Source organism: Scyliorhinus torazame, chromosome 8, assembly GCF_047496885.1.
Source record: "Scyliorhinus torazame isolate Kashiwa2021f chromosome 8, sScyTor2.1, whole genome shotgun sequence".
Lineage (NCBI taxonomy): Eukaryota > Metazoa > Chordata > Chondrichthyes > Carcharhiniformes > Scyliorhinidae > Scyliorhinus > Scyliorhinus torazame.
In genome coordinates, this window is record NC_092714.1 from 68567686 (window position 1) to 68594601 (window position 26916).

The 26916-nt window shown below is 49.1% G+C and overlaps 1 protein-coding gene across 1 annotated transcript in view; it reads right to left on the reverse strand.

Annotated features, from left to right (window-relative positions):
- Positions 1 to 14016, reverse strand: part of LOC140427919 (immunoglobulin superfamily member 3-like) — a 101136-nt gene extending 87120 nt beyond the window's left edge. Inside the window, exon 1 of the mRNA XM_072513782.1 lies at positions 13511 to 14016. Coding sequence (XP_072369883.1) covers positions 13511 to 13577 — 67 coding nt within the window. The 5' untranslated portion in view covers positions 13578 to 14016. The remainder of the gene's footprint in view (positions 1 to 13510) is intronic.
- Between the last annotated feature and the right edge of the window lie 12900 nt (positions 14017 to 26916).

Below are 26916 nucleotides of genomic sequence, written 5' to 3' on the forward strand. Positions count from 1 at the left end.
CTTTGTATCCTTAAAACTCGTGCTGGATTCTTCGTGGCCCTTACAAAACTGGCGACGAAGGTTAAAGTGAATAGCTGTCTACACTGCTGAAGCCACCTCCCTGGATTTTTGTTGGATACAGGTTGGAAGTTGTTTTCTATTATACCATGCCTCTGTACGGACATTTGGATGTTTTTGATGCTGCGCTGGAAAGCTGGAACCAGTACACACAACGGATGCGTTACTATTTCCGGGCAAACAATATCACCGAAAACGAGCGCTAGGTGGTCATATTGCTCACCGCCTGCGGCCCGCATACATTTGGGGTGATTAGGAGCTTTACGTACCCAGCTGCGCCAGACACCAAAACGTTTGATGAACTTGTGAATATAGTGGGGCAACATTTTAACCCAACCCCATCCACGATAGTCCAGCGTTACCGGTTTAATACCGCTGAGAGGACCCCTGGAGAATCCCTTGCCGATTTTCTATCCAGGCTATGCAGGATTGCAGAGTACTGTGACTATGGTGAGACCTTGTCAGAAATGTTACGCGACCGTTTGGTTTGCGGTATTAACAATGCGGCCACCCAGAGAAAGTTGTTAGCGGAGCCAACATTGACTTTTCAACAGGCCATTCAAATAGTATTGTCCCGAGAGAGCGCAGAGCGAGGAGTACAGTAGCTACAGGGAATGGAAGTGCATGCCTTGGGGCGCAACCCCTTCCGTCCGAAAACGTCCCCCCGCACTCCTGCGGTACCTTGGGCGAGGCAACGTCCGGACCGACGCCAGTGGCCGTCAGACATTCCTCCCCGAAGGGAGCCTTCTCCAGAGCCGGATGAGGAGCCATGTCCGTGTCAGACTTGTAGGCGCCGACCCCGTCGCGGACGGCGGCCCTGGGGACGCCAGAGGCGCCGTCGTTCCGACCAAAACTGGGACCAGCCCAGGGGCCATAACTGGGACCAGCCCAGAGGCCGTACCTTCCATGTGGATGAACCTGCGGCGACTACTGCTGAGGACGTGGAGACGGAGGACGACTGCCTGCAGCTGCATTGTGTGGCAGCTCCCCGTGTGGCCCCCATTAAGGTGACAGTACGGGTCAATGGCCACCCGCTTGAGATGGAGTTGGATACTGGCGCAGCGGTCTCCGTGATCGCCCAGAGGACATTCGACCGCATCAAGCAGGGTATACAGACCCTTACATTAACCGACTCACAGGCCAGGTTGGCCACGTACATGGGGGAACCACTGGACATTGCAGGAACTACAATGACCCCTGTTGTTTATGGACGCCAGGAGGGGCGTTTCCCACTTATCGTGGTGCGCGGCCATGGGCCCAGCCTGTTGGGTCGGGACTGGTTGCGCCATTTGCGGTTGCAATGGCAGCACCTACTCCAAACCGTTTCTGAAGGGTTGACTGAGGTGCTAGGACAATACCCAGATGTATTCCAGCCTGGTTTGGGGAAAATAAAAGGGGCCGTAGCCCGTATCCAAGTCGAACCAGGAGCCACGCCGCGCTATTTCCGGGCGCGCCAAGTGCCTTACGCCTTGCTCGAGAAGGTAGAAGGGGAGCTCACTCGTTTGGAGAGTTTGGGTATTATCAGGCCCGTCTGTTTTGCTGACTGGGCAACACCAATTGTACCTGTAATGAAGCCAGATGCCACAGTTCGCTTGTGTGGCGACTATAAACTTACAGTGAATACGGTTTCCTGACTCGACCGATATCCAATGCCTCGCATAGAGGATCTCTACGCAAAACTTGCAGGTGGACTCTCGTTCACAAAATTAGATATGAGTCATGCCTACCTGCAGTTGGAGCTGGACCCTGCCTCCCGACCATATGTAACGATTAATACACACCGGGGCCTGAATGAATATACACGGTTGCCCTTTGGAGTATCCTCTGCCTGCGCTATTTTTCAACGTGTTATGGAGGGCATTTTGAGAGGTTTACCATGTGTGGCTGTCTACCTAGATGACGTTTTGATTACAGGGATGTCGGAGCAGGAACATTTGGAAAGTCTGGAGGCTGGAGTCCGTTTACATCGCACAAATTGCGTATTTCAGGCAAAGGAAGTAGTCTACCTAGGTTATCGGGTGGACCGCGAAGGTCTGCACCCCGTCGCAGAGAAGGTGCGTGCAATTCAACATGCTCCCGCCCCGACTGACACTTCGCATCTTCGTTCTTTTCTTGGTCTCGTAAACTATTACGGGAAGTTCCTCCCCAATCTGGCCCCTTTGCACCTTCTGCTAAAGAAAAATTACACCTGGGTTTGGGGTCAGCCGCAAGAAACCGCTTTCCGGCGGGTAAAGCAACAATTGTCGTCATCTGGGTTACTAACCCACTATGATCCTGGAAAGCCTTTGCTCGTCACATGTGATGCATCCCCGTATGGTATTGGGGCCGTCCACTCCCACAAGGTGGAGAACGGGGCCGAGCGACCGATAGCTTTTGCCTCCCGCACATTGACTGCAGCGGAGAAAAAGTACGCGCAGATCGAGAAGGAGGGCCTAGCAGTGGTTTTCGCGGTGAAACGCTTCCACCAGTACGTGTATGGCCGCCATTTCACTATCGTGACTGATCATAGGCCCCTGCTGGGACTTTTCAGTGAGGATAATCCAATACTGCCCATTGCTTCCGCACGGATCCAGCGCTGGGCTTTGTTGCTTGCTGCATACGAGTACTCTCTGGAGCACAAACCAGGAACGCAGATAGCAAATGCCGCGCACTGAGCCGATTGCCTTTATCGACCGGCCCCATGTCGACCCCCACGACCGGTGAGGTGGTTGCAACCCAAAATTTTATGGACACCTTGCCTGTCACGGCATCACAGATCCGTGAGTGGACCAAGACGGAGCCAGTCCTGTCAAAGGTTCGGCACATAGTCCTGTATGGTGGGCAGCATAGACAGCTCCCAGGCGAGTTGCAGGCATTTTCCTTCAAGCTGTCAGAATTCAGCGTGGAAGATGGCATCCTCTTGTGGGGGACGCGTGTGATTGTCCCGGAAAAAGGTCAGGAGCTGATACTAACAGACTTGCACAATGGGCATCCAGGCGTGACCAAAATGAAAATGTTGGCCCGGAGTTATGTCTGGTGGCCAGGCCTCGACACCGACATTGAGAAGGTGGCCCAAAACTGCTCCATTTGCCAGGAGCATCAGACGTTTCCACCGGCCGCGCCCCTACATCACTGGGAATGGCCAGGGCGGCCTTGGGCACGCTTGCATGCAGATTTCGCAGGCCCTTTTCAAGGGCCCATGTTCCTTCTACTAATTGACGCCCAGTCCAAATGGCTAGAGGTGCATAAGATGCAGGGGACAACGTCCTGCGCAACAATTGAAAAGATGCGTTTTTCGTTGAGCACGCATGGCCTCCCCGAGGTGCTGGTCACGGATAACGGCACTCCATTCACGAGTGAGGAGTTTGCGAGGTTCACGAAGATGAACGGCATCCGCCATATCCGCACTGCCCCTTACCACCCGGCTTCAAATGGGTTGGCAGAGCGCGCAGTGCAGACATTCAAAAGAGGCCTAAAGAAGCAGTCTTCCGGATCAATGGACACGAGACTGGCTCGCTTTTTGTTTACGTAAAGGACCACCCCCCATGCAGTGACTGGGGTAGCTCCCGCAGAACTCCTAATGGGCCGGAGACTTCGCACCCGCCTTAGTATGGTTTTCCCGGACATTGGCGCAAAAGTACGCCGCACACAAGAATGGCAGGGACAGGGATTTTCTCGGCATCGGCCGATTCGGCAGTTTGCGCCCGGTGACCCAGTGTTCGTTCGGAATTTTGCTGGTGGTGCCCAATGGGTTCCTGGTGTAATCTTTTGCCAAACGGGCCCTATATCTTACCAAGTGCAAGCCCAGGGTCGTCTCCAGCGAAAACATGTAGACCACGTTCGGTCCAGAAGACTATCCCCTCAAAAGATTCCCCGCCCCCGGAGCTCATTTCTACAGCCGCAGAGACCAGAGACAAGGGAAGGTAGTCCTCACAATCTTCCACTGGTGCCTCACTCGAAGCCTGCGCAGGGCTTACGGAACCGAATAGAGATAGAGACGCTGACATGACGGAGGCAGCAGACTCTGACTCCGAGATGGAGACACAGGATGCATCAGAGGGGGAATCCTCGGGTCCACAGGCCGTGGATGTACAACTGTTGCGCCGTTCAACACGGAAGCGCCGGTCTCCGTCTCATTACACGCTGCCTGATCCAGCGCCGCGTGCAAATGGTGTCCGGCCTGCGGCCAAACGAGTCCGACGCCCTCCTTCGCCAGGGTCTTCGGTGGATTCCTTGGACTTTGGGGGGGAGGGATGTTATAACCTGCCTACTTACCATTGGCTGGGGACTAATGACTATCCCACAATCCTGTGGGAGTATGAGCTTCCCCAATGAGGGGGGCAGAGAAACCACTAGTAAACTCCTAGTATAAATAAAGCTGGCCAGTTCAGGAACCAGCAGGAAGGGGTATGTAGCAAGGGAAGTTACTGCTACTGTTATGTGTATATGTTATAGTAAATAAATGTTATTACTTTGTGCTTAAAACTCGTGCTGGATTCTTCGTGGCCCTTACAAAAGTCATGTTGCCTGTTCCAGCTGGAAGCATCTGCCACTATCCTTGCCCTGCATAAGGTCTCGGAGTTCTGTGACCTTCTCCTTTATCAATCATTACCACCGATCACACAGCTCGTGTCTTATGTGGAGGCATGGGGAGGTCCTCCCCACAGACCCAAGGTGGCTTTCCTGCTGAGAACTCATCTTTCCTTGGGAGAAAATGGTGTGCTTAGAACATAAGAACTAGGAGCAGGAGTAGGCCATTTGGCCCCTCGAGCCTGCTCCACCATTCAATGAGATCATGGCTGATCTTTTGTGGACTCAGCTCCACTTTCCGGCCCGGACACCATAACCCTTAATCCCTTTATTCTTCAAAAAACTATCTATCTTTATCTTAGAACATTTAATGAAGGAGCCTCTACTGCTTCACTGGGCAAGGAATTCCATAGATTCACAACCCTTTGGGTGAAGAAGTTCCTCCTAAACTCAGTCCTAAATCTACTTCCCCTTATTTTGAGGCTATGCCCCCTAGTTCTGCTTTCACCCGCCAGTGGAAACAACCTGCCCGCATCTATCCTATCTATTCCCTTCATAATCTTATATGTTTCTATAAGATCCCCCCTCATCCTTCTAAATTCCAACGAGTACAGTCCCAGTCTACTCAACCTCTCCTCGTAATCCAACCCCTTCAGCTCTGGGATTAACCTAGTGAATCTCCTCTGCACACCCTCCAGTGCCAGTACGTCCTTTCTCAGGTAAGGAGACCAAAACTGAACACAATACCCCAGGTGTGGCCTCACCAACACCTTATACAATTGCAGCAGAACCTCCCTAGTCTTAAACTCCATCCCTCTAGCAATGAAGGACAAAATTCCATTTGCCTTCTTAATCACTTGTTGCACCTGAAAACCAACTTTTTGCGACTCATGCACGAGCACACCCAGGTCTCTCTGCACAGCAGCATGTTTTAATATTTTATCATTTAAATAATAATCCCTTTTGCTGTTATTCCTACCAAAATGGATAACCTCACATTTGTCAACATTGTATTCCATCTGCCAGACCCTAGCCCATTCACTTAGCCTATCCAAATCCCGCTGCAGACTTCCAGTATCCTCTGCACTTTGTGCTTTACCACTTATCTTAGTGTCGTCTGCAAACTTGGACACATTGCCCTTGGTCCCTAACTCCAAATCATCTATGTAAATTGTGAACAGTTGTGGGCCCAACACTGATCCCTGAGGGACACCACTAGCTACTGATTGCCAACCAGAGAAACACCCATTAATCCCCACTCTTTGCTTTCTATTAATTAACCAATCCTCTATCCATGCTACTACTTTCCCCTTAATGCCATGCATCTTTATCTTATGCAACAACCTTTTGTGTGGCACCTTGTCAAAGGCTTTCTGGAAATCCAGATATACCACATCCATTGGCTCCCCGTTATCTACCGCACTGTTAATGTCCTCAAAAAATTCCACTAAATTAGTTAGGCACGACCTGCCCTTTATGAACCCATGCTACGTCTGCCCAATGGGACAATTTCCATCCAGATGCCTCGCTATTTCTTCCTTGATGATAGATTCCTACTACCGAAGTTAAGCTCACTGGCCTATAATTACCCGCTTTCTGCCTACCTCCTTTTTTAAACAGTGGTGTCACGTTTGCTAATTTCCAATCCGCCGGGACCACCCCAGAGTCTAGTGAATTTTGGTTAATTATCACTAGTGCATTTGCAATTTCCCTAGCCATCTCTTTTAGCACTCTGGGATGCATTCCATCAGGTCGAGGAGACTTGTCTACCTTTAGCCCCATTAGTTTGCCCATCACTACCTCCTTGGATAACAACCTTCTCAAGGTCTTCACTTGTCATAGCCTCATTTCCATCAGTCACTGGCATGTTATTTGTGTCTTCCACTGTGAAGACCGACCCCAAAAAACCTGTTCAGTTCCTCAGCCATTTCCTCATCTCCCATTATTAAATCTCCCTTCTCATCCTCTAAAGGACCAATATTTACCTTAGCCACTCTTTTGTTTTATGTATTTGTAGAAACTTTTACTATCTGTTTTTATATCCTGAGCAAGTTTACTCTCATAATCTATCTTGCTCTTCTTTATAGCTTTTTTAGTAGCTTTCTGTTGCCTCCTAAAGATTTCCCAGTCCTCTAGTCTCCCACTGATCTTTGCTACTTTGTATGTTTTTTCCTTCAATTTGATACTCTCCCTTATTTCCTTAGATATCCACGGTCAATTTTCCCTCTTTTTACCGTCCTTCCTTTTTGTTGGTATAAACCTTTGCTGAGCACTGTGAAAAATAACTTGGAAGGTTCTCCACTGTTCCTCAACTGTTTCACTATAATGTCTTTGCTCCCAGACTACCTTAGCTAGTTCTTCTCTCATCCCATTGTAATCTCCTTTGTTTAAGCACAAAACACTAGTGCTTGATTTTACCTTCTCACCCTCCATCTGTATTTTAAATTCCACCATATTGTGATCGCTCCTTCCGAGAGGATCCCTAACTATGAGATCCTGAATCAATCCTGTCTCATTACACAGGACCAGATATAGGACCGCTTGTTCCCTCGTAGGTTCCATTACATATAGTTCTAGGAAACTATCGCGGATACATTCTATAAACTCCTCCTTAAGGCTGCCTTGACCGACCTGGTTAAACCAATCAACATGTAGATTAACATCCCCCATGATAACTGCTGTACCATTTCTACATGCATCTGTTATTTCTTTGTTTATTGCCTGCCCCACCATAATGTTACTATTTGGTGGCCTATAGATTACTCCTATCAGTGACTTTTTCGCCTTACTATTCCTGATTTCCACCCAAATGGATTCAACCTTATCCTCCAAAGCACCGATGTCATCCCTTACTGTAGCCCGGATGTCATCCTTAAATAACAGAACTACACCATCCACTCTGTCCTTCCGAAAAGTTTGATACCCTCGGATATTTAACTCCCAGTCGTGACCATCCTTTAACCATGTTTCAGTAATGGCCACTAAATCATAGTCATTCACGATGATTTGCGCCATCAACTCATTTACCTTATTCCGAATACTACGAGCATTCAGGTAAAGTACACTTATGTTGGCTTTTTTACCTCTGTTCTGAATCTTAACACCTCGATCAGTAACCTCTCCTAAGTTATATTTCCTCTTAACCTTTCTCCTAATTTTCCTTGTCGTCGAACCCATGTCTTATGTAACAACCTGCCGCGTCGCTTACCATTAATGTTTTCACTTCCCGTTTTATTTCTTTTAGTATTCCTGGTCCTATTCGCTGAGCTCCCCTCAGTCACTGTACCTTGTACTGTCGCCCTTTTTGATTTTTGACTGTGGCTTCTCTGCCTTACACTTTCCCCCTTACTGCCTTTTATTTCTGTCCCTGTTTTACTACCTTCCAACTTCCTGCATCGGTTCCCATCCCCCTGCCACATTAGTTTAAACTCTCCCCAACAGCTCTAGCAAACACCCCCCCCCCTCGGACATCGGTTCCAGTCCTGCCCAGGTGCAGACCATCCGGTTTGTACTGGTCCCACCTCCCCCAGAACCGGTTCCAATGTCCCAGGAATTTGAATCCCTCCCTCTGGCACCATCTCTCGAGCCACGTATTCATTCTCTCTATCCTGACCCCTTGCAGTCACAAGCAAATTCTTCCCCACATAACCTAATTTACAAGTTGTTCATAATCCCTTTAAATAATCTGGTGGTGGAATCCCTCACATTATTCATATCTTCAACTACAAGTGGTTAATAAAAAAGCATCAACTCGAGCAGGGCCAGCAACCTGTCAGCCAGCAGGTCTGGCATCAGTGATAGACACTGACATCATGCTCTGCCCACTCTGCACATTTCCAGCAAATGCACATAGTGGCCACACACCCTCACCAAGAAGACATTCAGTGTGGGCTGCACCAAGATCTGACGCTACTTTGTTACTAAACCAACACCTATAGCACTGAAACTACCGGCACAGTAAATTCAATTTGATTTTGAATTGTTTTTTGGAGCAAGGAGATGGATTAAAGGCTTGCCCTGTCCACTCTGCGTATTGGCTTTGTAGCTCTGAGAACTCTACGGGGTGGCATGGTAGCACAGTGGTTAGCACTGTTGCCTGCAGCGCCAGAGTCCCAGGTTTGATTCCGGCTTGGGTCACTGTCTGTGCGGAGTCTGCGTCTGCACGTTCTCTCCGTGTCTGCGTGGGTTTCCTCCGGGTGCTCCGGTTTCCTCCCCACAAGTCCCAAAAGATGTGCTTGTTAGGTGAATTGGACATTCTGAATTCTAACTCTGTACCCGAACAGACGGCTGAGTGTGGCGACTAGGGGCTTTATACAGTAACTTCATTGAAGTATTAATGTAAGCCTACTTGTGACACCAATAAAGATTATTAAATAAAAGAAACATTTTTTTAAAAGGTGAAGTCAAATTTTGTAAGAGATTACAAAGGACATTTTGTGATTAAATCAGAGTGAGATAATTCATGATTTTATTGTGCGGAGGAGGCTGTTGAAACAGGAATTGCTTACTGAAAGAGCAGATTGGATAAATGACAGTTGTGGTTTGGGAAGGAAGTGACAGCAGAGGAATAGATATTTCATTCATTTGCATTTTGTCACTAGCTATCATTTTAGTTGAAGTCATAGAAAATTCAGCTGTGAACAGGCACAGCTGAAAACACAAAGGCAAAAATGATGATGTTTATCCCTACTTTATGAGTGGACATTAAATAAACTGGCATCAATGCCACTATCCCGATAGCCACATGCAATACTGCACTATAGTCTCAGAGGCCTTTTTATTTTCATTTAGATCTGATTTTTCCCCACTTACATCCTACATACGGAGAAAATAAATATTGAGTACAAATCATTTCTTTAATAGAGTTAAATTCAACTTGAATTGATTACACTTGGGTTTACTTCCCTGGGTGGGCATGTATGGACTTGATTTTACAATATAGTGTTTCTCACAATTATTCTGCTAATCCAAGGTAGGGGTGAGATCATTTGAATACAGCAGAGGTTCGATATTTGATCTGATTTTAAAGTGCCGCTCATTCATTCTACTCCCCATGTTGCCAATCATTAGTTTGACAAGTCCATTTAAGAACACAAATTAGAAGAGAAAGTGAAGTTGCGCTGATTGTGAGCACCTGGAGATTTTGTTACACAGATAAATAGAATTTGATGCTGAATGGAAAGTTTACCAAGACAAGGCACACCCAGCAGATGACCTGTCAAAAAATCATAAGTGCACTGCCTACAATTTTCCATCTAAAATGTTGTTTTATAAGACACAAAACATGGAGGAGTACATCAGCAATTCTGATATCGATGAGTATCTGAGAATGATACAGATTGCTAAAAATAGAAACTCTTAGATATTAGACACTAAAAGTATTAGATACTCAGCCTGTTGCATAGATGAGAAGTAATTTCCTTGGGAATTGATATAATAGGGGGAAGCCATTCAGCCCACCGTATCTGCACCCACTCTCCAGATCACCTAGTGCCATCTCCCATCTTGCCCCGTAACCCTACACACTCTTCCTTTTCAAATAATAGTAAATTCCCCACAGAACGCTTTGATTAAGTCCGTCTCCACCACACACCCAGGCAGTGCCTTCCAGACCTTAACCACTCTCTGTGTGAAAAAAATAATTCTTCATGTTGCTATGGGCAGCACAGTAGCACACGGGCAGCACGGTAGCACAGTGGGTAGCACTGTTGCTTCACAGCTCCAGGTTCGATTCCCGGTTTGGGTCACTGTCTGTGTGGAGCCTGCAAAATCTCCCTGTGTCTGCGTGGGTTTCCTCCGGTTTCCTCCTTGAGGTCCACAAAGACGTGTTGTCAGGTGAATTGGATATTCTGAATTCTCCCTCTGTGTACCCGAACAGGTGCCAGAAGGTGGCAACTTGGGGCTTTTCACAGTAACTTTATTGCAGTGTAAATGTAAGCCTACTTGTGACAATAAAGATTATTATATTATTATTTTTCTTCTTTTGCCAATTACGTTAAATCTGTGCCCTATCGTTCCCAATCCTTTCACTAGTCGGAAAAGTTTTCCCCTATCTACGATCTCCAGACCCCTCGTGATTTTGAATGCACTCTAGGGCTTGCACACAAATTTTAAGGCTGACACTCCAGTGCATCACTGAGGGAATGCTGCACTGTCAGAGGTACTGCCTTTCGGATGAGATGTTAAACTGAGACCCCGTTTGCCTGCTTGGGATAGATGTAAAAGATGCAGTGACATTATACTGAAGAAGCTTAGAGAAGGGACATCTCTGATATCCTGGTCAATATTTATCCCTCAAAATCAATACAAAAAAAACATACCTGGGCAACATTACAATACTGTTGGTGTGGAAGCTTGCTGTGCTCAATTTGGCTGCCACATTTCCTATATTACAACAGTGACTACACTTCAAAAGTACTTATTTTGGCTGTAAAGTGCTTTGAGATGTCCAGTGGCCTTGTAAACAACATTAATGGTGTCTTCAACATAATGAATCATCCCACAGGAGCATTATAAAGCAATTAAATATTATTTTAGCTGACAAAAAGCTTAGTCAAAAGGTATGTTTTAAGAGTGCCTTAAAGCAAGATACAGAGACAGAGATGTAGGGGGGAAATTCCAGAGCTTGGGGCCAACACATCTGAAGGCAAGGCCACAAATTGTGGAGCAATTATAACTGGAAATGCACAAGAGACCAAACTGCAGGCATGTTGCAGGGTTGCGGGGCTGAGAGGGATTATGGAGATAGGGAGGGGCAAGACCACTGAGGGATATGAAAACAAGGATGAGACTTTAAAAATCCACTTTGCTTGACCCAGTGCTAATGTAAGTCAGCGAGCACAGAGGCTGCAGCAGAACTGGATTTGTCGTGTGTTAAAACACAGGCAGTTGAGTTTTGGATGAATGACAGAGCGTAGAATGTAGGAGACCTGTCAAAACTGTACTGGAATAGTGGAGTTTTGGAATAATGAAGGCAGGAATGTGGGTTTTAGCAGACAAGCTAACAAAGGGGTGAGTGAAGTCAGGCGATATTATGGAGGTGAAAGTTGGTCGTCTTAAGTGATGGTACAAATAAGAGGTTGGAGGTCATTTCTGGATCAAATGTGATATCAGGGATGTGAATTGACTGGATTAATCTCAGACTGTTACTTGGGAGATGGATGGAGTAGGTCGGGAACAGGAATGAAAAGCATTATATAGCACTGTTGCTTCACAGCGCCAGGGAGCTGGGTTCAATCCCGGCTCGGATCACTGTCTGTGCGGTTCTCCCCGTGACTGCGTGGGTTTCCTCTGGGCGTTCCGGTTTCCTCCCACATGTCTTGTTAGGTTAATTGGACATTCTGAATTCTCCCTCCGTGTACCCAAACAGGCGCCGGAAGGTAGCGACTAGGGGATTTTCACAGTAACTTCATTGCAGTGTTAATGTATGCCTACTTGTAACAATAAAGGTTATTATTATATAAATACAAGCTTCTTCTAAACCAGAGATCATGTCCCAATCTAATGGTGGTTCTCCATATTATCATGTTGTTCGTGATACGTGGGAACTTTGTCAGTTTTGGTTGGGTAACACCTGTCAGCACAAAGAGTAACTGTCCATTTGTCAGCCGATGTGCAGTGATATTCAAACAAGACAGTTAATGATTGCAATGTCAAGTTGACTGCCAGTTCAATGAGGCCTAATCCATACGTAATTACCAAAAGCTCGATGCTGGATATGTATAATCTGTCTGCAGGTAAACAAGTATGACTAAAAACGCTTTTCTTTCAGATTTTCAGGGAAAATCAGCCCTCACTCCGTCAGCTGTGGGGATATTTTCCTGGGCCTGGGCATAAGTGAACATGGGAACAAATCAGGGAAGGTTGTGTATAGAATATCAAGGATACGGTCAGATTTCTCCTGTCACAGAGTACACTCCCTAAGGCTGAGAATGGGATTTTTAAATTGTACTTCCAAAAGGTCATCAAACTCAAAATGTTAACTCTGCCTTTACACTGTAAGAAGTCTTACAACACCAGGATCCTCACCTGAGGAAGGAGCAGTGCTCCGAAAGCTAGTGTTTGAAACAAACCTGTTGGACTTTAACCTGGTGTTGTAAGACTTCTTACTGTGCTCACCCCAGTCCAACGCCGGCATCTCCACATCTTGTTTACTTACACATCCTGCTTGACCCACTATGTGTTTTTGCAGCATTTTCTGTTTTCGTTTGCAATCGCACATGTTTGATCATGCAGCCACTGCCGCAGCAGGGTCACGTGTTATGGAATGGGAAAATGTCTCTGGACTGGAATGGGATAGTCCAAATGACATTTCCCGAAGCCTCAGTAAGAAGCACTGTCACCTGAATCAAAAGGCTTCCATTCTCACTGGAGAGATGTGAGCACGCAATCTGGGCCGTCACCTCCCTGTCCTACAGAGGGAGTGCTGCAGTGTGATCTCTCAAACGTGACTCTGCCCGATCAGGTTAATGGGAGAGATCCCAAGACAGGAGAAAGGAGTTCTCCCCAATGCACTGACTCATGCATCTGTCGCAATCAACATCACTGAAACTGATGACTTAGTTAATATCAAAATGCCCGCTCGTGGAATCTTGCTCGGTGCGTTCTGGTCCAGCAGTGACTACACTTCATTCAGTGTGAAGCACACTGAGGGCAGTGACTACACTGGGGGGGATCCGGAGACCATGAAAGATGCTACATAAACGCAAATCTTTCTTTCTGAAGTGGTTGAACGATGACCAGGACAGGAAGCGTTGACTTTTATTGCGTTCATTTACAACTGCTGTTAAGTTAATCATTTCTAGTTGAGCAACTCTGAAAAAAAAGGGAGCGGCTGGAACAGATTTAACTCCGAGTCAGGTGTGTGATATTTTGCAACAGGGAAGCTGGTAGTACGGAGTCCATGCAGCAGCAGCAACAACAAATGAAGGAGCTGATTACTCACCAAATGAAAGAATCAAAGAAAATACAAGAACAATTCCAATCTTCTCTTTAACACAGGGCTGCTCCATCTCACTGTCAGTTCAGACAGCAGTTTGACCGGAACGCAGCTGTAGACGAGCTTTATGAACTCAGCAGCTAACTGGGAAACTCAAACCGCAGCGTTCAGCAGAATTGCGATCAAAGTGGTTCAAACCACGAAGTGGTTTAGGTTCAGGCTAACGTTTGTAATGTTCTGACATTGAGAGACATCAGCCCAGGCACAGAAACTTCCTCCAACGTGCAGACTACAGAGTATGTAAATTCAGACACCGAAACGACCATGCGAGCAGCAGGCGGCGAGCAAGGCTCCTCTGGGTGTGAACATTGTTTGTCACGTTTGCCCTCGTTCTACTTTCAGGTCGACGTAAATGGGTCACACTCGCTCGGCTACAGTGGCTGTCAGCTGGCTGAGTGTCAATGAAGAATTTGGATACAGGACGTTTCTTAAAATAGGCAGCGGCGGTCTGGGAAATTTAGATTGTGGTACAGAAAACGAGTGTGTGAGATTGTGAGTAATGTCTAGAAGAGATAGTGAATAGTTTGTATATATATGTGTGTGGGGGTGGGAGGGAGGGAGTAATGAAGAAGTGAGGGAGAAATTAACTGTGAGGGAGACGGTGGGGTTAATGAAGAGTGAGAGGGGAGGGTGGGGGTTAATGAAGAGTGAGAGGGGAGGGTGGGGGTTAATGAAGAGTGAGAGGGGAGGGTGGGGGTTAATGAAGAGTGAGGGGGAGGGTGGGGGTTAATGAAGAGTGAGGGGGGAGGGTGGGGGTTAATGAAGAGTGAGGGGGAGGGTGGGGGTTAATGAAGAGTGAGGGGGGAGGGTGGGGGTTAATGAAGAGTGAGGGGGGAGGGTGGGGGTTAATGAAGAGTGAGGGGGGAGGGTGGGGGTTAATGAAGAGTGAGGGGGAGGGTGGGGGTTAATGAAGAGTGAGGGGGAGGGTGGGGGTTAATGAAGAGTGAGGGGGGAGGGTGGGGGTTAATGAAGAGTGAGAGGGGAGGGTGGGGGTTAATGAAGAGTGAGAGGGGAGGGTGGGGGTTAATGAAGAGTGAGAGGGGAGGGTGGGGGTTAATGAAGAGTGAGGGGAGGGTGGGGGTTAATGAAGAGCGAGGATGGAATAAACACGGATAATGAACAACCGTGCAATGAATGAATAAACGGTCTAATTTTGATCACTGTTTGGTGTCTGAAATTGAAACTCCTGCTCCAGTGTCTAATTTGAAGTTTATTTTATGCTGGTTGACCATAATATCAACACTTCAATTGTTTTAATTTCCTCCTGCAGTTTCTCCATAAAAGTTGTACATTTGCTTTTTTAAAAAAAACATTTTTTTTGAATGCCACCAACTTCTTAAATGGTATATCATTTCAGTTATTTCTCCTTTAATAGGTTGCGACAGACTGATTTAAATAGCCTCTCTTCCTACATTTTTCGTGGACCATTCTTCACTGATGCAGCCTTTATGTAGCACAACAGTAACACTGAGAAATGTTGGCTATCATCTCTTTTTCTCTGTTCGTCATTAGGTGCACAGCTACTACATGCTACCAACTGGACTGCATGAGTTGCTTTCCTCCATGAGATTTCTCTTTCACCTTGAATAACATTTTGTTTTCCTTACTAACTGCACAGCCTTTGGGGTCAAATCTTCCCTGTCTCTTCTAACACTCCTACAGCAATGCAATCTGGATTAATTTGCCTTTCAGGGCTCTGTATTTGCAAATATCAGCAGATTAACACAATATGTTAATCAAGGAACATATGCTCTCGCCCAGTCTTTGGGTGCACCTCTTAAATGTTGCTTTCCTTATAATGGTATTCTTCTGAAGATTAAAATAAGTACCAAAGGCTTTGGTAACTTCTTATATCGTGTGTCAACTTTGAAAAAAATAATGAATGAAACAAAAAATAACATTCCAGCCCTTCCTCCTCATGCTCCCTCACCCATGCCAATCCATGGCACATATGCCCCTATCCCATGGTCCTTCATAACATCCATGTGAATCCATGCCTCTGTCGGACCCTCATATCCTCCATATGAACCTCTATGCTTCCACATCACCCAAAGCCCCTACAATCCTCCATGCCAACCTGTGCCCCCTGCCATCCCATGACCTTTTATAGCCCTGATGCCAACTCATGCCCCATCCTTTGCCATTGCAGCCTCCATGCCAACTCACCCAGTATCCATCATCGGCATGCCTCTGGATTCATGATGAAATTAAAGTTCTTGTGTGTCTGTTTATGAATTCACTATTTTAAAAACATTAGTGATTAAAAACCCATTCACTACATTTAACTTCTTTCAAATCCTTAATCCTTCATAACAAACATCTGTATTCATAGTCCTATTTCAAAGGCTTTATGCACATTTGAAGCTGTCCAACTGTGAACTGACATGAACCCCACTGATAGCATTTTAGCTGATTTCACAAACTAACACTCAGGCTTATAAAGAACAATGCAGCACAGGAACAGGCCCTCCGTGCCAGTACCAGTCATGATACCAACCTTTGCCAAGACGCTCAGCACTTCCTTGTGCCATATCCCTCAATACCCATCCTATCCACATGTCTGTCAAGATGCCTTTTGAAGGTTGTTAATGAATCTGCTGCCACAACCACCCTGGCAATGCATTTCAGGCACTCGCCACCCTCTGCGTAAAACACCTGCCTCGCACATCGCCTCTAAACTTTGCCCCATGGACCTTAAACCTATGCCCCCTGGTGACAGACCCCTCCACCCTGGGAAAAAGTGCCTGCCCATCCACTCTATCCATGCCCCTCAATCTTGTAGACCTCTTATCAGGTCACCCCTCAACCTCCGCCTTTCTAATGAAAACAGTCCGAGTCTATTTAGCCTTTCCACATAGCTAACACCCTCCAGACCAGGCAACATCCTGGTAAACCTCCTCTGCACCCTCTTCAAAGCCACCACATCCTTCTGGTAGTGTGGCGATCAGAATTGTGCGCAATATTCCAAGTGCGGCCTTATCAAGGTTCTATAGAACTGTAGCATAACTTGCCAGTTTTTATACTCAATGCCCCATCCAATGATGGCAAGCATTCCATATGCTTTCTTGACTAGCTTGTCCACTTGTGTTGCCACCTTCAAAGATCTGTGGACCTGCACACCCAGATCTCTCTGACTTTCTATATTCCTAAGAGTTTTGCCATTTATGGTATATTTCCCTTCTATGTTAGACCTACCAAAATGCATTACCTCATGCCTATGATAAAAGACAAAGTGAAATAGAGAGCACTGATTATTTTAAACACTGCTGACAGTTTTGTCAAATATTTAAAAGACAGGAGATTGAAATGGCTTCACAAATTCATTTTTCAGTTCCCTTTATAATTCCTGAGGGTCTCCACTTTTTTTACAAACATTCATGGCTATGGCTAACATTCATGCCTTTTAACAATTCAATACCATACCTTGCTCAAAGGTGTCCTGGGATCATGTCTAAAAGTGTACCCTACCTCACCAAAGAGTGCCCTACCTCTCCAAATAACTTTAGACTTTTTCCTAGCTGGTCCATAGAGCACAAGCTATGTCTTGGACATCCCACTAGATAAAATCAAATCAATTTGAAGGCAACTGCGCTACAACATTGGCAGTTGCCTCCACAAATCACAAATATGTAAAGTTTGACCCCATTTCTAACCGCCCTTGTGAAAATGGTGCAGGTGGGACTTGTGAATAAAGGCCTCCACGGCCATTTTTGCTAAGATGGAGAGCCTCTCTGTCTGTGTGAAAATTCAGGCTTGCATGTAAATGAGAGAGGGGGCGAACAGTGCGTGTGAGAAAGAGAGAACCATTTGTGTGTATGAGAGGGATGAACAGTCTGTGTGTACAAGAGAGAATGAAAAGTATGTATGCACACATGTGAGAGGGTGAACAATGTGTGTGAGAGAAGAGAGACAGAGTGAGTGAACAGTGTGTGTGGAAGAGAAAGAGTTGCCTGTGTGTGGGGGAAAGGAACATTCTGTGTTTGGAGTGAGGGACCAGTGTGGGGTGTGGGTTGTAGCATCTGCATATGTACATGTTGGTGCCTTGTGTGAGGGATGCAGAGCATCAGTAAAGCTGCCCGATCTGCTCATTCTTGGTTTCTTCTTACACTTCCGTCTACACCTCTGTAAAGGGGAAACGCATTGCAAAGCCAACTTTTCACAGAGGTAGTTCTGGAAAGGAGCAAACAAAACGGCAAAGGTATCCGAATAATGGCAAAGAGATTGCAGATCAGTGTGCTCACTGTACCCATAGAACCATAGAATTCCTACAGTGCAGAAGGAGACTATTTGGCCCATCGAGTCTGCATCAATCCTCTGAAAGAAGACCCTACCGAGACCCAACCCCTGCAGTAATCCTACCTAACCTGCACATCCTTGGACACTGAGGGGAAATTTAATCATGGTCAATCCATCCATCTAGGGACATCTTTGACCGTTATATCAGCTCCGACCACAACTTATCGTTGTACAATAGGGGTGAATATTTAATCTGCAATACCAACAAGATGTTAAAGAATGGCCTGCAACTGGTCCTTGCCCCTCATGCATGCTTAATAAAGCCCTACCTGTTGTAGACTTCATATTGTCTATGTCACTACTCCATGCAATGTGTAATATCAAAGAGGTAACAGAAATTATTGGCATTGCAGCTTTTTCAGCTTGAAATGAAAATTGAATCCTGATTGTGTTTGTTAACCAATAAGGATGCTCAGTGTATCTTTGTAGAACAATGGTTGCTAAACACTTTATTATTCTGTGTAAAATCAAGGCACATCTGCTAGATTAGAACTTGCTATCTTGGAGAACCTCCATTGGAATCATTTGCCTCAAAGCTCAGGGAGAAGGGAACCTTTTGGAATGATGGTTGTGAAATTCCTATTTGGACACAGTGGCTGCAAACAGGGGCTGGATTCTCCAAAAATGGGGCTATGTCCCCATCCTGTCATAGAAACGCTGGTGTTTCACGCCACACTTTCCTTAAAAAAATTGAGAGCTATTCATCTACCTGCAGGGGGCTGGGAGGGCCCACAGAATGCTTCTTGCAGATTTAGCTGCGGATACGGGCCCCCGCACTTGAGGGTTTCGAGTCCGCGCATGCGCTCGCCGGCGGCCTCCAGCGGCCGAGCCGAACGTGATGGCGGACTCAGCCGGCGGACCTGGAACAACAAACAAGGTCCCAAGTTCTGCCCTGCGCCATTCCACCTAACCCGCCCGATCGCCGCCCCGGCTGCCCATAAGGCCCCCCACCAGGGTGGCCGTGGACTGAGTCCCGACCGGCCAGACATGGTTAGTCGGCAATTCGGCCGGTCGGGACCGGAGTATCGCTGGGAGGGCCTCTGGCAATGGCCCCCCAGCCACGGCACGTAATTTGTGCGGGAGCGGCGCCAGACCCAATTCTCGAATAACCGTCGACTCTGCCCCCGTGCCAAACGTGATTTCGGCGCGGGACTGTGGAGAATCCAGCCCCAGATCTTTAAGGCATGTATAATTTCTGTGCTAAGGGTTTCGGTCTGATACTAAAATAGTATCCATGCCTCACAGACACAAGTCCGGCACAATACAACACAAACACCACCTTGAAGACGGCATTAACACAGGCATTTGGAGCATAAGCTAAAAGCTAAAATACACAGTGTAGGCTGATCGGAAAATAGGAATATCAAAAGTTCACAGCACAGAAGGATGCCATGCGGTCCATCTGACCTATAGGATCAAAATCCCACTCTAACTGAGAACTTTATGAAATTTTAAAAATGCAAACCAGCAAAGGGTTAATAGGGATATTCAGTAAAAAAAGCAGTGGGCTCATCAGAAGTGTTTGGACATTGATTGCTATCAGTATGTTTATGCTATGAGGGAAATGCCATTATCTGCCATTGACTAACACAATTAACACTGATTATCAATACTATGGCACAAGGAACATATCAATACAATACATTTAAGGAATGGTCATGTCACGAAGGTCTGCAGTACAATTGTGCTAAAATTTGGCATCGCAACTACAATTGGTTCCTGCTGAGAAAAAGAATAAGGTCATTCTAACCTTCACTAACCTTGGAGCCAGGCGCTATAACTGTGTTATCTCAAGCAGCAGGAGGATTGTTCTTTCAATGTGAACTGATAATATTTGTCTGGGATATATTTCCCAGGGAAAAACCCTACATTGCCACAACCAACATGAGCGGATCACATTTTTCTTTTTCTGGACTATGTGGAAAGGCATCATCACCCTCATCTGCAAGCAGAAGGGGGAAAGGGAGGAAATTCAAAATTTGTGACCTATTTCATTGTTGAATGTGGATTCTCACCAAGGTAATCGTAAAATCAAGTCTGCTCTGGAGTCAGTGATTCATCCTGGTCAGACCTGGCAGCACGGTAGCATTGTGGATAGCACAATTGCTTCACAGCTCCAGGGTCCCAGGTTCGATTCCGGCTTGGGTCACTGTCTGTGCGGAGTCTACACATCCTCCCCGTGTGTGCGTGGGTTTCCTCCGCGTGCTCCGGTTTCCTCCCACAGTCCAAAGATGTGCAGGTTAGGTGGATTGGCCATGATAAATTGCCCTTAGTGTCCAAAATTGCCCATAGTGTTGGGCAGGGTTGCTGGGTTATGGGGATAGGGTGGCGGTGTGGACCTTGGGTAGGTTGCTCTTTCGAAGAGCCGGTGCAGACTCGATGGGCCGAATGGCCTCCTTCTGCACTGTAAATTCTATGACATCTATGACCTGTGCTGTCCCAGCAGGAAGATCTCTGATAGCCTCATGCTAATCAGGGATATGGTCGTCTATGTGCACAGGAGGGTGGATACCTGCCCCATCAGGCAGGACCAGGAGAAGGCTTTTGACAGAATATCGCACACCTACATGATTGGTGAGCTCTCCAAAATGGGGTTTGGGGAGGGAATCTACAATTGGATCCAACTGCTCTACACAAACATCAGTAGCACAGTCTCAATGGGTGAGAATCTGAAAGCTTTCAGATCAAATCTGGAATCGGGCACGGCTGCCCTTCTCTTCTGTCCTGTTCGTGTATTGCACAGAACCTTTTGCCGAATCCATCAGGAAGGATCTGGGCATAAAAGGAGTGATGATCCCAGGCAGCGGAGATACCCTCCCTGTACATGGATGACGTTGTCATCTTCTGCTCAGATCCGATGTTAGTGTGCAGGCTCTGCAACCAGTTTGAACTGGCATCGGGAGCCAGGGTAAACCCTGTGAGACCATGGCCGGGATTCTCCGAGCCCGCGCTGGGTCGGAGAATCGCCGGGCACATCGGAAATTCCCGTCACGGACTTCCGGGTGCGGCTATGCAGAGCTAGGTCGCATATTCGGCAGCTCCCGCTTGGAACGGACTTTTGGGCTCTTTTACAGGGCCCCCACGGCATTTGTTTGACATTTCCCGGTGTGGGAAGGAGGCTGCAGCATTCCCCTGACAGTGTCCCCCAGGAGTGTTGTGTCTTTTGGCTACCAGACCCGGCAGAAACAGTGATAGATTTGGCTTGAGCTGCAGCAGTAGACAAGGGCCTCTTCCAGCATGCAGGCGGGGGAAGGGCAAGCTTAAAGCTGCAATCTGGCTTGACTCTATCAAAGGTGAATTCTAGCAGCTGAAGGAACAACTGTGAAAAGATCTACAAGGGCCATTGAAGAAGCAGGGACGAGGCTTCTGGTGGCGGCCATGGAGGAGTAGGTCGCGCATTCGGTAGCTCCCGTCTGGAGCCGACTCTCAGACCTTTTTCAGGAGTTTCCATAGACTTTTTGGGGCAGACTGGTGAAGCAAACACTGCCAACTTCTATGAAACGGACCAGAAGTGTAACGGCCAAAGGAGCGGCACTGGAGCAACGGGAGAAGCGAGGGAAAGAAAACAAAATGGCGGTGGCCAGGGACAAAGGGGAGCTGCAGGAGTTCATCAAGCGCTGCTTTGAGGAGCAGCGCGAGGAGATGCGCAAAGAGATGTTGGCGCCTATGCTTTCGGCATTTGAAGGTCTCGGGGTCACGCAGAAGGCCCATGAAGCTAAGATCCAGGAGGTACAGAAAAGAGTCAGTCAGAACGAGGACGAGCTCGTGGGCCTGGCGGTGAGGGTGGAGCAGAACGAGGCACTACACAAGAGGTGGGCAGGAAGACTCGAAGACCTGGAGAACAGGTCGAGGAGAAAGAATCTCCGAATCCTGGGTCTCCCTGAGGGAGTCTGGGGGCTGATGCCGGGGCAGACGCGAGCACGATGCTCGAGGCGATGATGGGCACGAAGGCCCCTTCGAGGCCGCTGGAGTTGGACGGGGCACATCGGGTGCTGGCGAAGAAGCCCCAGGCAAATGAGCCGCCAAGGGCGATGGTGGTGAGGTTCCACCGGTTCACGGACAGAGAGTGGGTCCTGAGATGGGCCAAGAAGGAGCGGAGCAGCAAGTGGGACAATGCAGAGATCAGAATATACCCGGACTGGAGCACGGAGGTTGCAAAGCGGAGAGCGGGTTTCAACCGGGCCAAAGCGGCGTTGTACCGGAAAGAAGTGAAATTCGGAATGCTGCAGCCAGCGCGACTGTGGGTCACGTACAAGGGCCAACACTATTACTTCGAAACGCCTGAAGAGGCGTGGACCTTTGTACAAGCCGAAAAGTTGGACTCTAACTGAGGGTTTGTGAGGGTGGGGTGGATGTTTTGGGGTTTGATGTGTGATGGTTGTTGTATATAGGGGGTCAATCACACGCAGGAAATGTTACATGGGCTGGTGGAGAGAGACAAGGCCGCGACAGGAGCTGCGCCAGAGGGGGCGGAGCGGGCTTTGGAAAGCGCGGGGTTTTTTCCCGCGCGCGGGAAGAAAGGCGGGAAGGGGAACGAAGGAATGCATATGGATTGGGAGACTCCCACGCGGGGAGGTCAATGGGACGGCGGGGGAAGCCGGGGTCAGCAGGCGTCAGCTGACTTACGGGAGTGACATGGGGGGAGCAAAAAAGCTAGACAGGGGTTTAGCGGGGGGAGGGGAGGGGGGGGAAGGGGGGGGGGAGGAAAAGGTTGCTGCTGCACTGGCCAAAAGGGAATGGGACACAGAAGAGGTGGTCGGGACAGGGGTCCCCCCTCTGGGGGACTGGAGGGTGAGGGAGGCGTGGACACGGGACTGGCCCAGAAAAGGAGATGGCTAGTCGGCGGGGCGTGGGGGGGGGTGAGAGCCCCTCCAATCCGGCTGATAACGTGGAATGCGAGGGGCCTGAATGGGCCGGTGAAGAGGGCTCGAGTGTTCGCGCACATAAAGGGACTGAAGGCGGACGTGGCCATGCTCCAAGAGACACACCTGAAGGTGGCGGACCAGGTCAGGTTAAGAAAGGGATGGGTAGGACAGGTATTCCACTCGGGACTGGACGCGAAGAATAGAGGGGTGGCAATATTGGTGGGAAAGCGGGTGTCATTTGAGGCCAAGACTATTGTAGCGGACAATGGAGGGCGATATGTAATGGAGAGCGGTAGGCTGCAAGGGACGTGGGTGGTGTTGGTAAACGTATACGCCCCGAACTGGGATGATGCAGGATTCATGAAGCGCATGTTGGGGCACATTCCGGACCTGGAGAGAGGAGGCCTGATAATGGGAGGGGACTTCAATACAGTGTTGGATCCAGCACTGGACCGCTCCAAATCAAGGACTGGAAAGAGGCCGGCGGCGGCCAAGGTACTTAGGGGGTTTATGGATCAGATGGGGGGAGTGGACCCATGGCGGTTTGCAAGGCCGCAGGCCAGGGAATTTTCTTTCTCCTCCCATGTACACAAAGCCAACTCCCGGATAGATTTCTTTGTTCTGGGTAGGGCGCTCATCCTGAGGGTGGAGGGGACGGAGTATTCGGCTATAGCCGTTTCGGACCATGCCCCGCACTGGGTGGAACTGGAGCTGGGAGAGGAGAGGGAACAACGCCCGTTGTGGCGGCTAGATGTGGGACTGCTGGCGGACGAGGTGGTGTGTGGGAAGGTGAGGGGGTGTATCGAAAGGTACTTGGAGGCCAACGACAACGGGGAGGTGCGGGTGGGGGTGGTATGGGCGGCGTTGAAGGCGGTGATCAGAGCTAATTTCCATTAGGGCTCATAGGGAGAAGACAGAGGGTATGGAAAGGGAGCGGTTAGTGGGGGAGATTTTGCGAGTGGACAGGAGATACGCAGAGGCCGCGGAGGAAAGATTACTTGGGGAAAGACGACGGCTCCAGACGGAGTTTGACCTGTTGACCACAGGGAAGGCGGAGGCACAGTGGAGGAAAGCGCAGGGGGCGACCTACGAGTATGGGGAAAAGGCTAGTCGGATGCTGGCACACCAGCTCCGTAAGAGGATGGCAGCGAGGGAAATAGGGGGAGTCAAAGATGGAAGGGGAGCCACGGTTCGGAGAGCAACGAAAATAAACCAGGTATTCAAGGCCTTTTATGAAGAGCTGTACAGATCCCAGCCCCCAGCGGGGAAGAGGGGATGAGACGATTCCTAGATCAGCTGAGATTCCCGAGGGTGGAGGAGCAAAAGGTGGCTGGTTTGGGGGCACCAATTGGGTTGGAGGAGCTGAGCAAGGGTTTGGGGAGCATGCAGGCGGGGAAGGCCCCGGGGCCAGACGGATTCCCGGTGGAGTTCTACAAGAAGTACGCAGACCTGTTGGCCCCGCTACTGGTGAGGACGTTTAATGAGGCAAGAGAGGAGTGGACCCTGCCCCCGACAATGTAGGAAGCGACAATTTCTTTGATCCTAAAGCGGGACAAGGACCCACTGCAATGTGGATCGTACAGGCCGATCTCGCTCCTCAATGTGGATGCAAAGTTGCTGGCAAAAGTGCTGGCCACGAGGATCGAGGACTGTGTCCCGAGGGTAATCCACGAGGACCAGACGGGATTTGTAAAGGGCAGGCAACTAAACACCAATGTGCGGCGGCTCTTAAACGTGATAATGATGCCATCGGAGGAGGGAGAGGCGGAGATAGTGACAGCTATGGACGCGGAGAAGGCCTTTGACCGAGTAGAGTGGGAGTACCTCTGGGAGGTGCTGCGTAGGTTTGGGTTCGGGGTAGGGTTTATCAATTGGGTTAAGCTCCTTTACAGAGCCCCGATGGCGAGTGTAGTGACGAACCGGCGGAGGTCGGAGTACTTTCGACTGTACCGAGGGACGAGGCAGGGGTGCCCCCTGTCCCCCCTGTTGTTCGCATTGGCGATCGAACCATTGGCCATGTCATTGAGGGAGTCTAATAAATGGAGGGGGGGTGGTCCGAGGGGGAGAAGAGCATCAGGTGTCGCTATATGCGGATGACCTGTTGCTGTACGTGGCGGATCCAATGGAGGGGATGGTGGAGGTCATGCAGACTCTAAGGGAGTTTGGGGAGTTTTCGGGATAGAAGCTCAATGTAGGGAAGAGTGAGCTCTTTGTATTACAGGTGGGGGACCAAGAAAGAGGGATAGGGGACCTACCACTGAGGAGGGCGGAGGGGAGCCTTCGGTATCTGGGGATCCAGATAGCCAGGAGTTGGGGGACTCTACATAAATTGAATCTGACGAGGTTGGTGGAGCAAATGGAGGAGGATTTCAAAAGATGGGACATGTTACCGCTCTCGCTGGCGGGTAGAGTGCAGTCGGTCAAAATGGTGGTCCTTCCGAGGTTTCTGTTTGTGTTTCAGTGCCTTCCCATCGTGATCACTAAGGCCTTTTTTAAGAGAGTAGGCAGGAGTATTATGGGGTTTGTGTGGGCGAATAAGACCCCGAGAGTAAGGTGAGGGCTTTTGTGAGGCGACAGGTGAGGGAATTCCCGTTGCTCCCGGCACAAGAAGTTCAAGATCGGGTGATCTTGGGTGTGTGGGCCGGGGAGGGCAAGGTGTCGGAAATACACCAGGAGTTGAAAGAAGAGGGGGAAGCGCTGGTAGAAGAGTTGAAGGGCAAATGGGAGGAGGAGCTGGGGGAGGAGATCGAGGAAGGTCTGTGGGCTGATGCCCTAGGTAGGGTTAATTCCTCCTCCTCGTGTGCCAGGCTCAGCCTGATACAATTTAAGGTGATCCACAGAGCTCACTTGACGGGGGCGAGGTTGAGTAGGTTCTTTGGGATAGAGGACAGATGTGGAAGGTGGTTAGGGAGCCCGGCGAACCATGTCCATATGTTTTGGTCATGCCCGGTACTGGAGGGGTTCTGGAGAGGAGTGGCGGGAGCAATATCTCAGGTGGTGAAAGTCCGGGTCAAGCCAAGCTGGGGGCTAGCAATATTTGGAGTAGTGGACGAACCGGGAGTGCAGGAGGCGAAAGAGGCCGGCATTCTGGCCTTTGCGTCCCTAGTAGCCCGGCGAAGGATCCTGCTAATATGGAAGGAGGCGAAGCCCCCCCAGCCTGGAGGCCTGGATAAATGATATGGCTGGGTTCATAAAGTTGGAGAGGATTAAGTTCGCCTTGAGAGGGTCTGCGCAGGGGATCTACAGGCGGTGGCAACCGTTCCTAGACTATCTCGCAGAGCGTGAGAGGAAGGTCGGTCAGCAGCAGCAACCTTGGCGGGGGGGGGGGGGGGGGTGGGGTGGAGGGGACGTCCTGGGAGGGGGGGGAGGGGGGGGGGGGGGGAAGGGGGGACTGCCTGGGAGGGTGGATGAGCAAGAGATAACATGAAGGGTTGAGGAAACTGGCACGTACGAGTGAGGGCCAGTGTACAAAGCTGTGTAAATATATCATTTTGCCATGTATATATCTTGCTCTGCGCAATTTCTCGTTTTTTTTTGTTACGGAGGGGGGTGGGGGGCTATTGTTTGTAAGGGAGAAAAATTGTGTTAAACAACTTTAATAAATATATTTTTTTTTAAAAAGGAAATTCCCGTCACGCCGCTCCGACGCCAGGATGCGATTCTCCAGCGACCGGAGATTCGGTGCCAGTTGTGCGCGCGCGGGTCCATGCAGTGATTCTCCGTGATCGACCAGCCGAGTTCCACTGGTGTGTTTCCAACCTGGTACCACCCGACGGGAGCTCGGACCAGCGGCCACGGGTCCTGGTGGAGGGGCGGGTGGATCAGACTCCGGGGGGACCTTCAAGACGGCCAGAGCCACTGTGTGGCTCCGCATGTTGCACCCGCCAGCGCGGAAATGGCCATCATGCGCATGATTCGGCGGGGAAACGGCCACCACGCGCAAGCGCGGACCCATGCCGGCAGTGCAGGGCCGCGTATCAGCGCCGGAGCTGCATAAAACACTCCAGCGCCATGCTGGCCCCCTGTGGGCCACTGAATCGCTGGGCCAAGAGGCCCATTGACGCCAGCGTGAAACACTCCGGTGTTTACGCCGGCGTCAACACTTAGCCGGGGTTTTGGAGAATCCCGGCCTCTGTCTTTGGGAAGTGGGTTGACCGGTCCTTCATCCCCTTCATCGTCAGGTCAGATTAC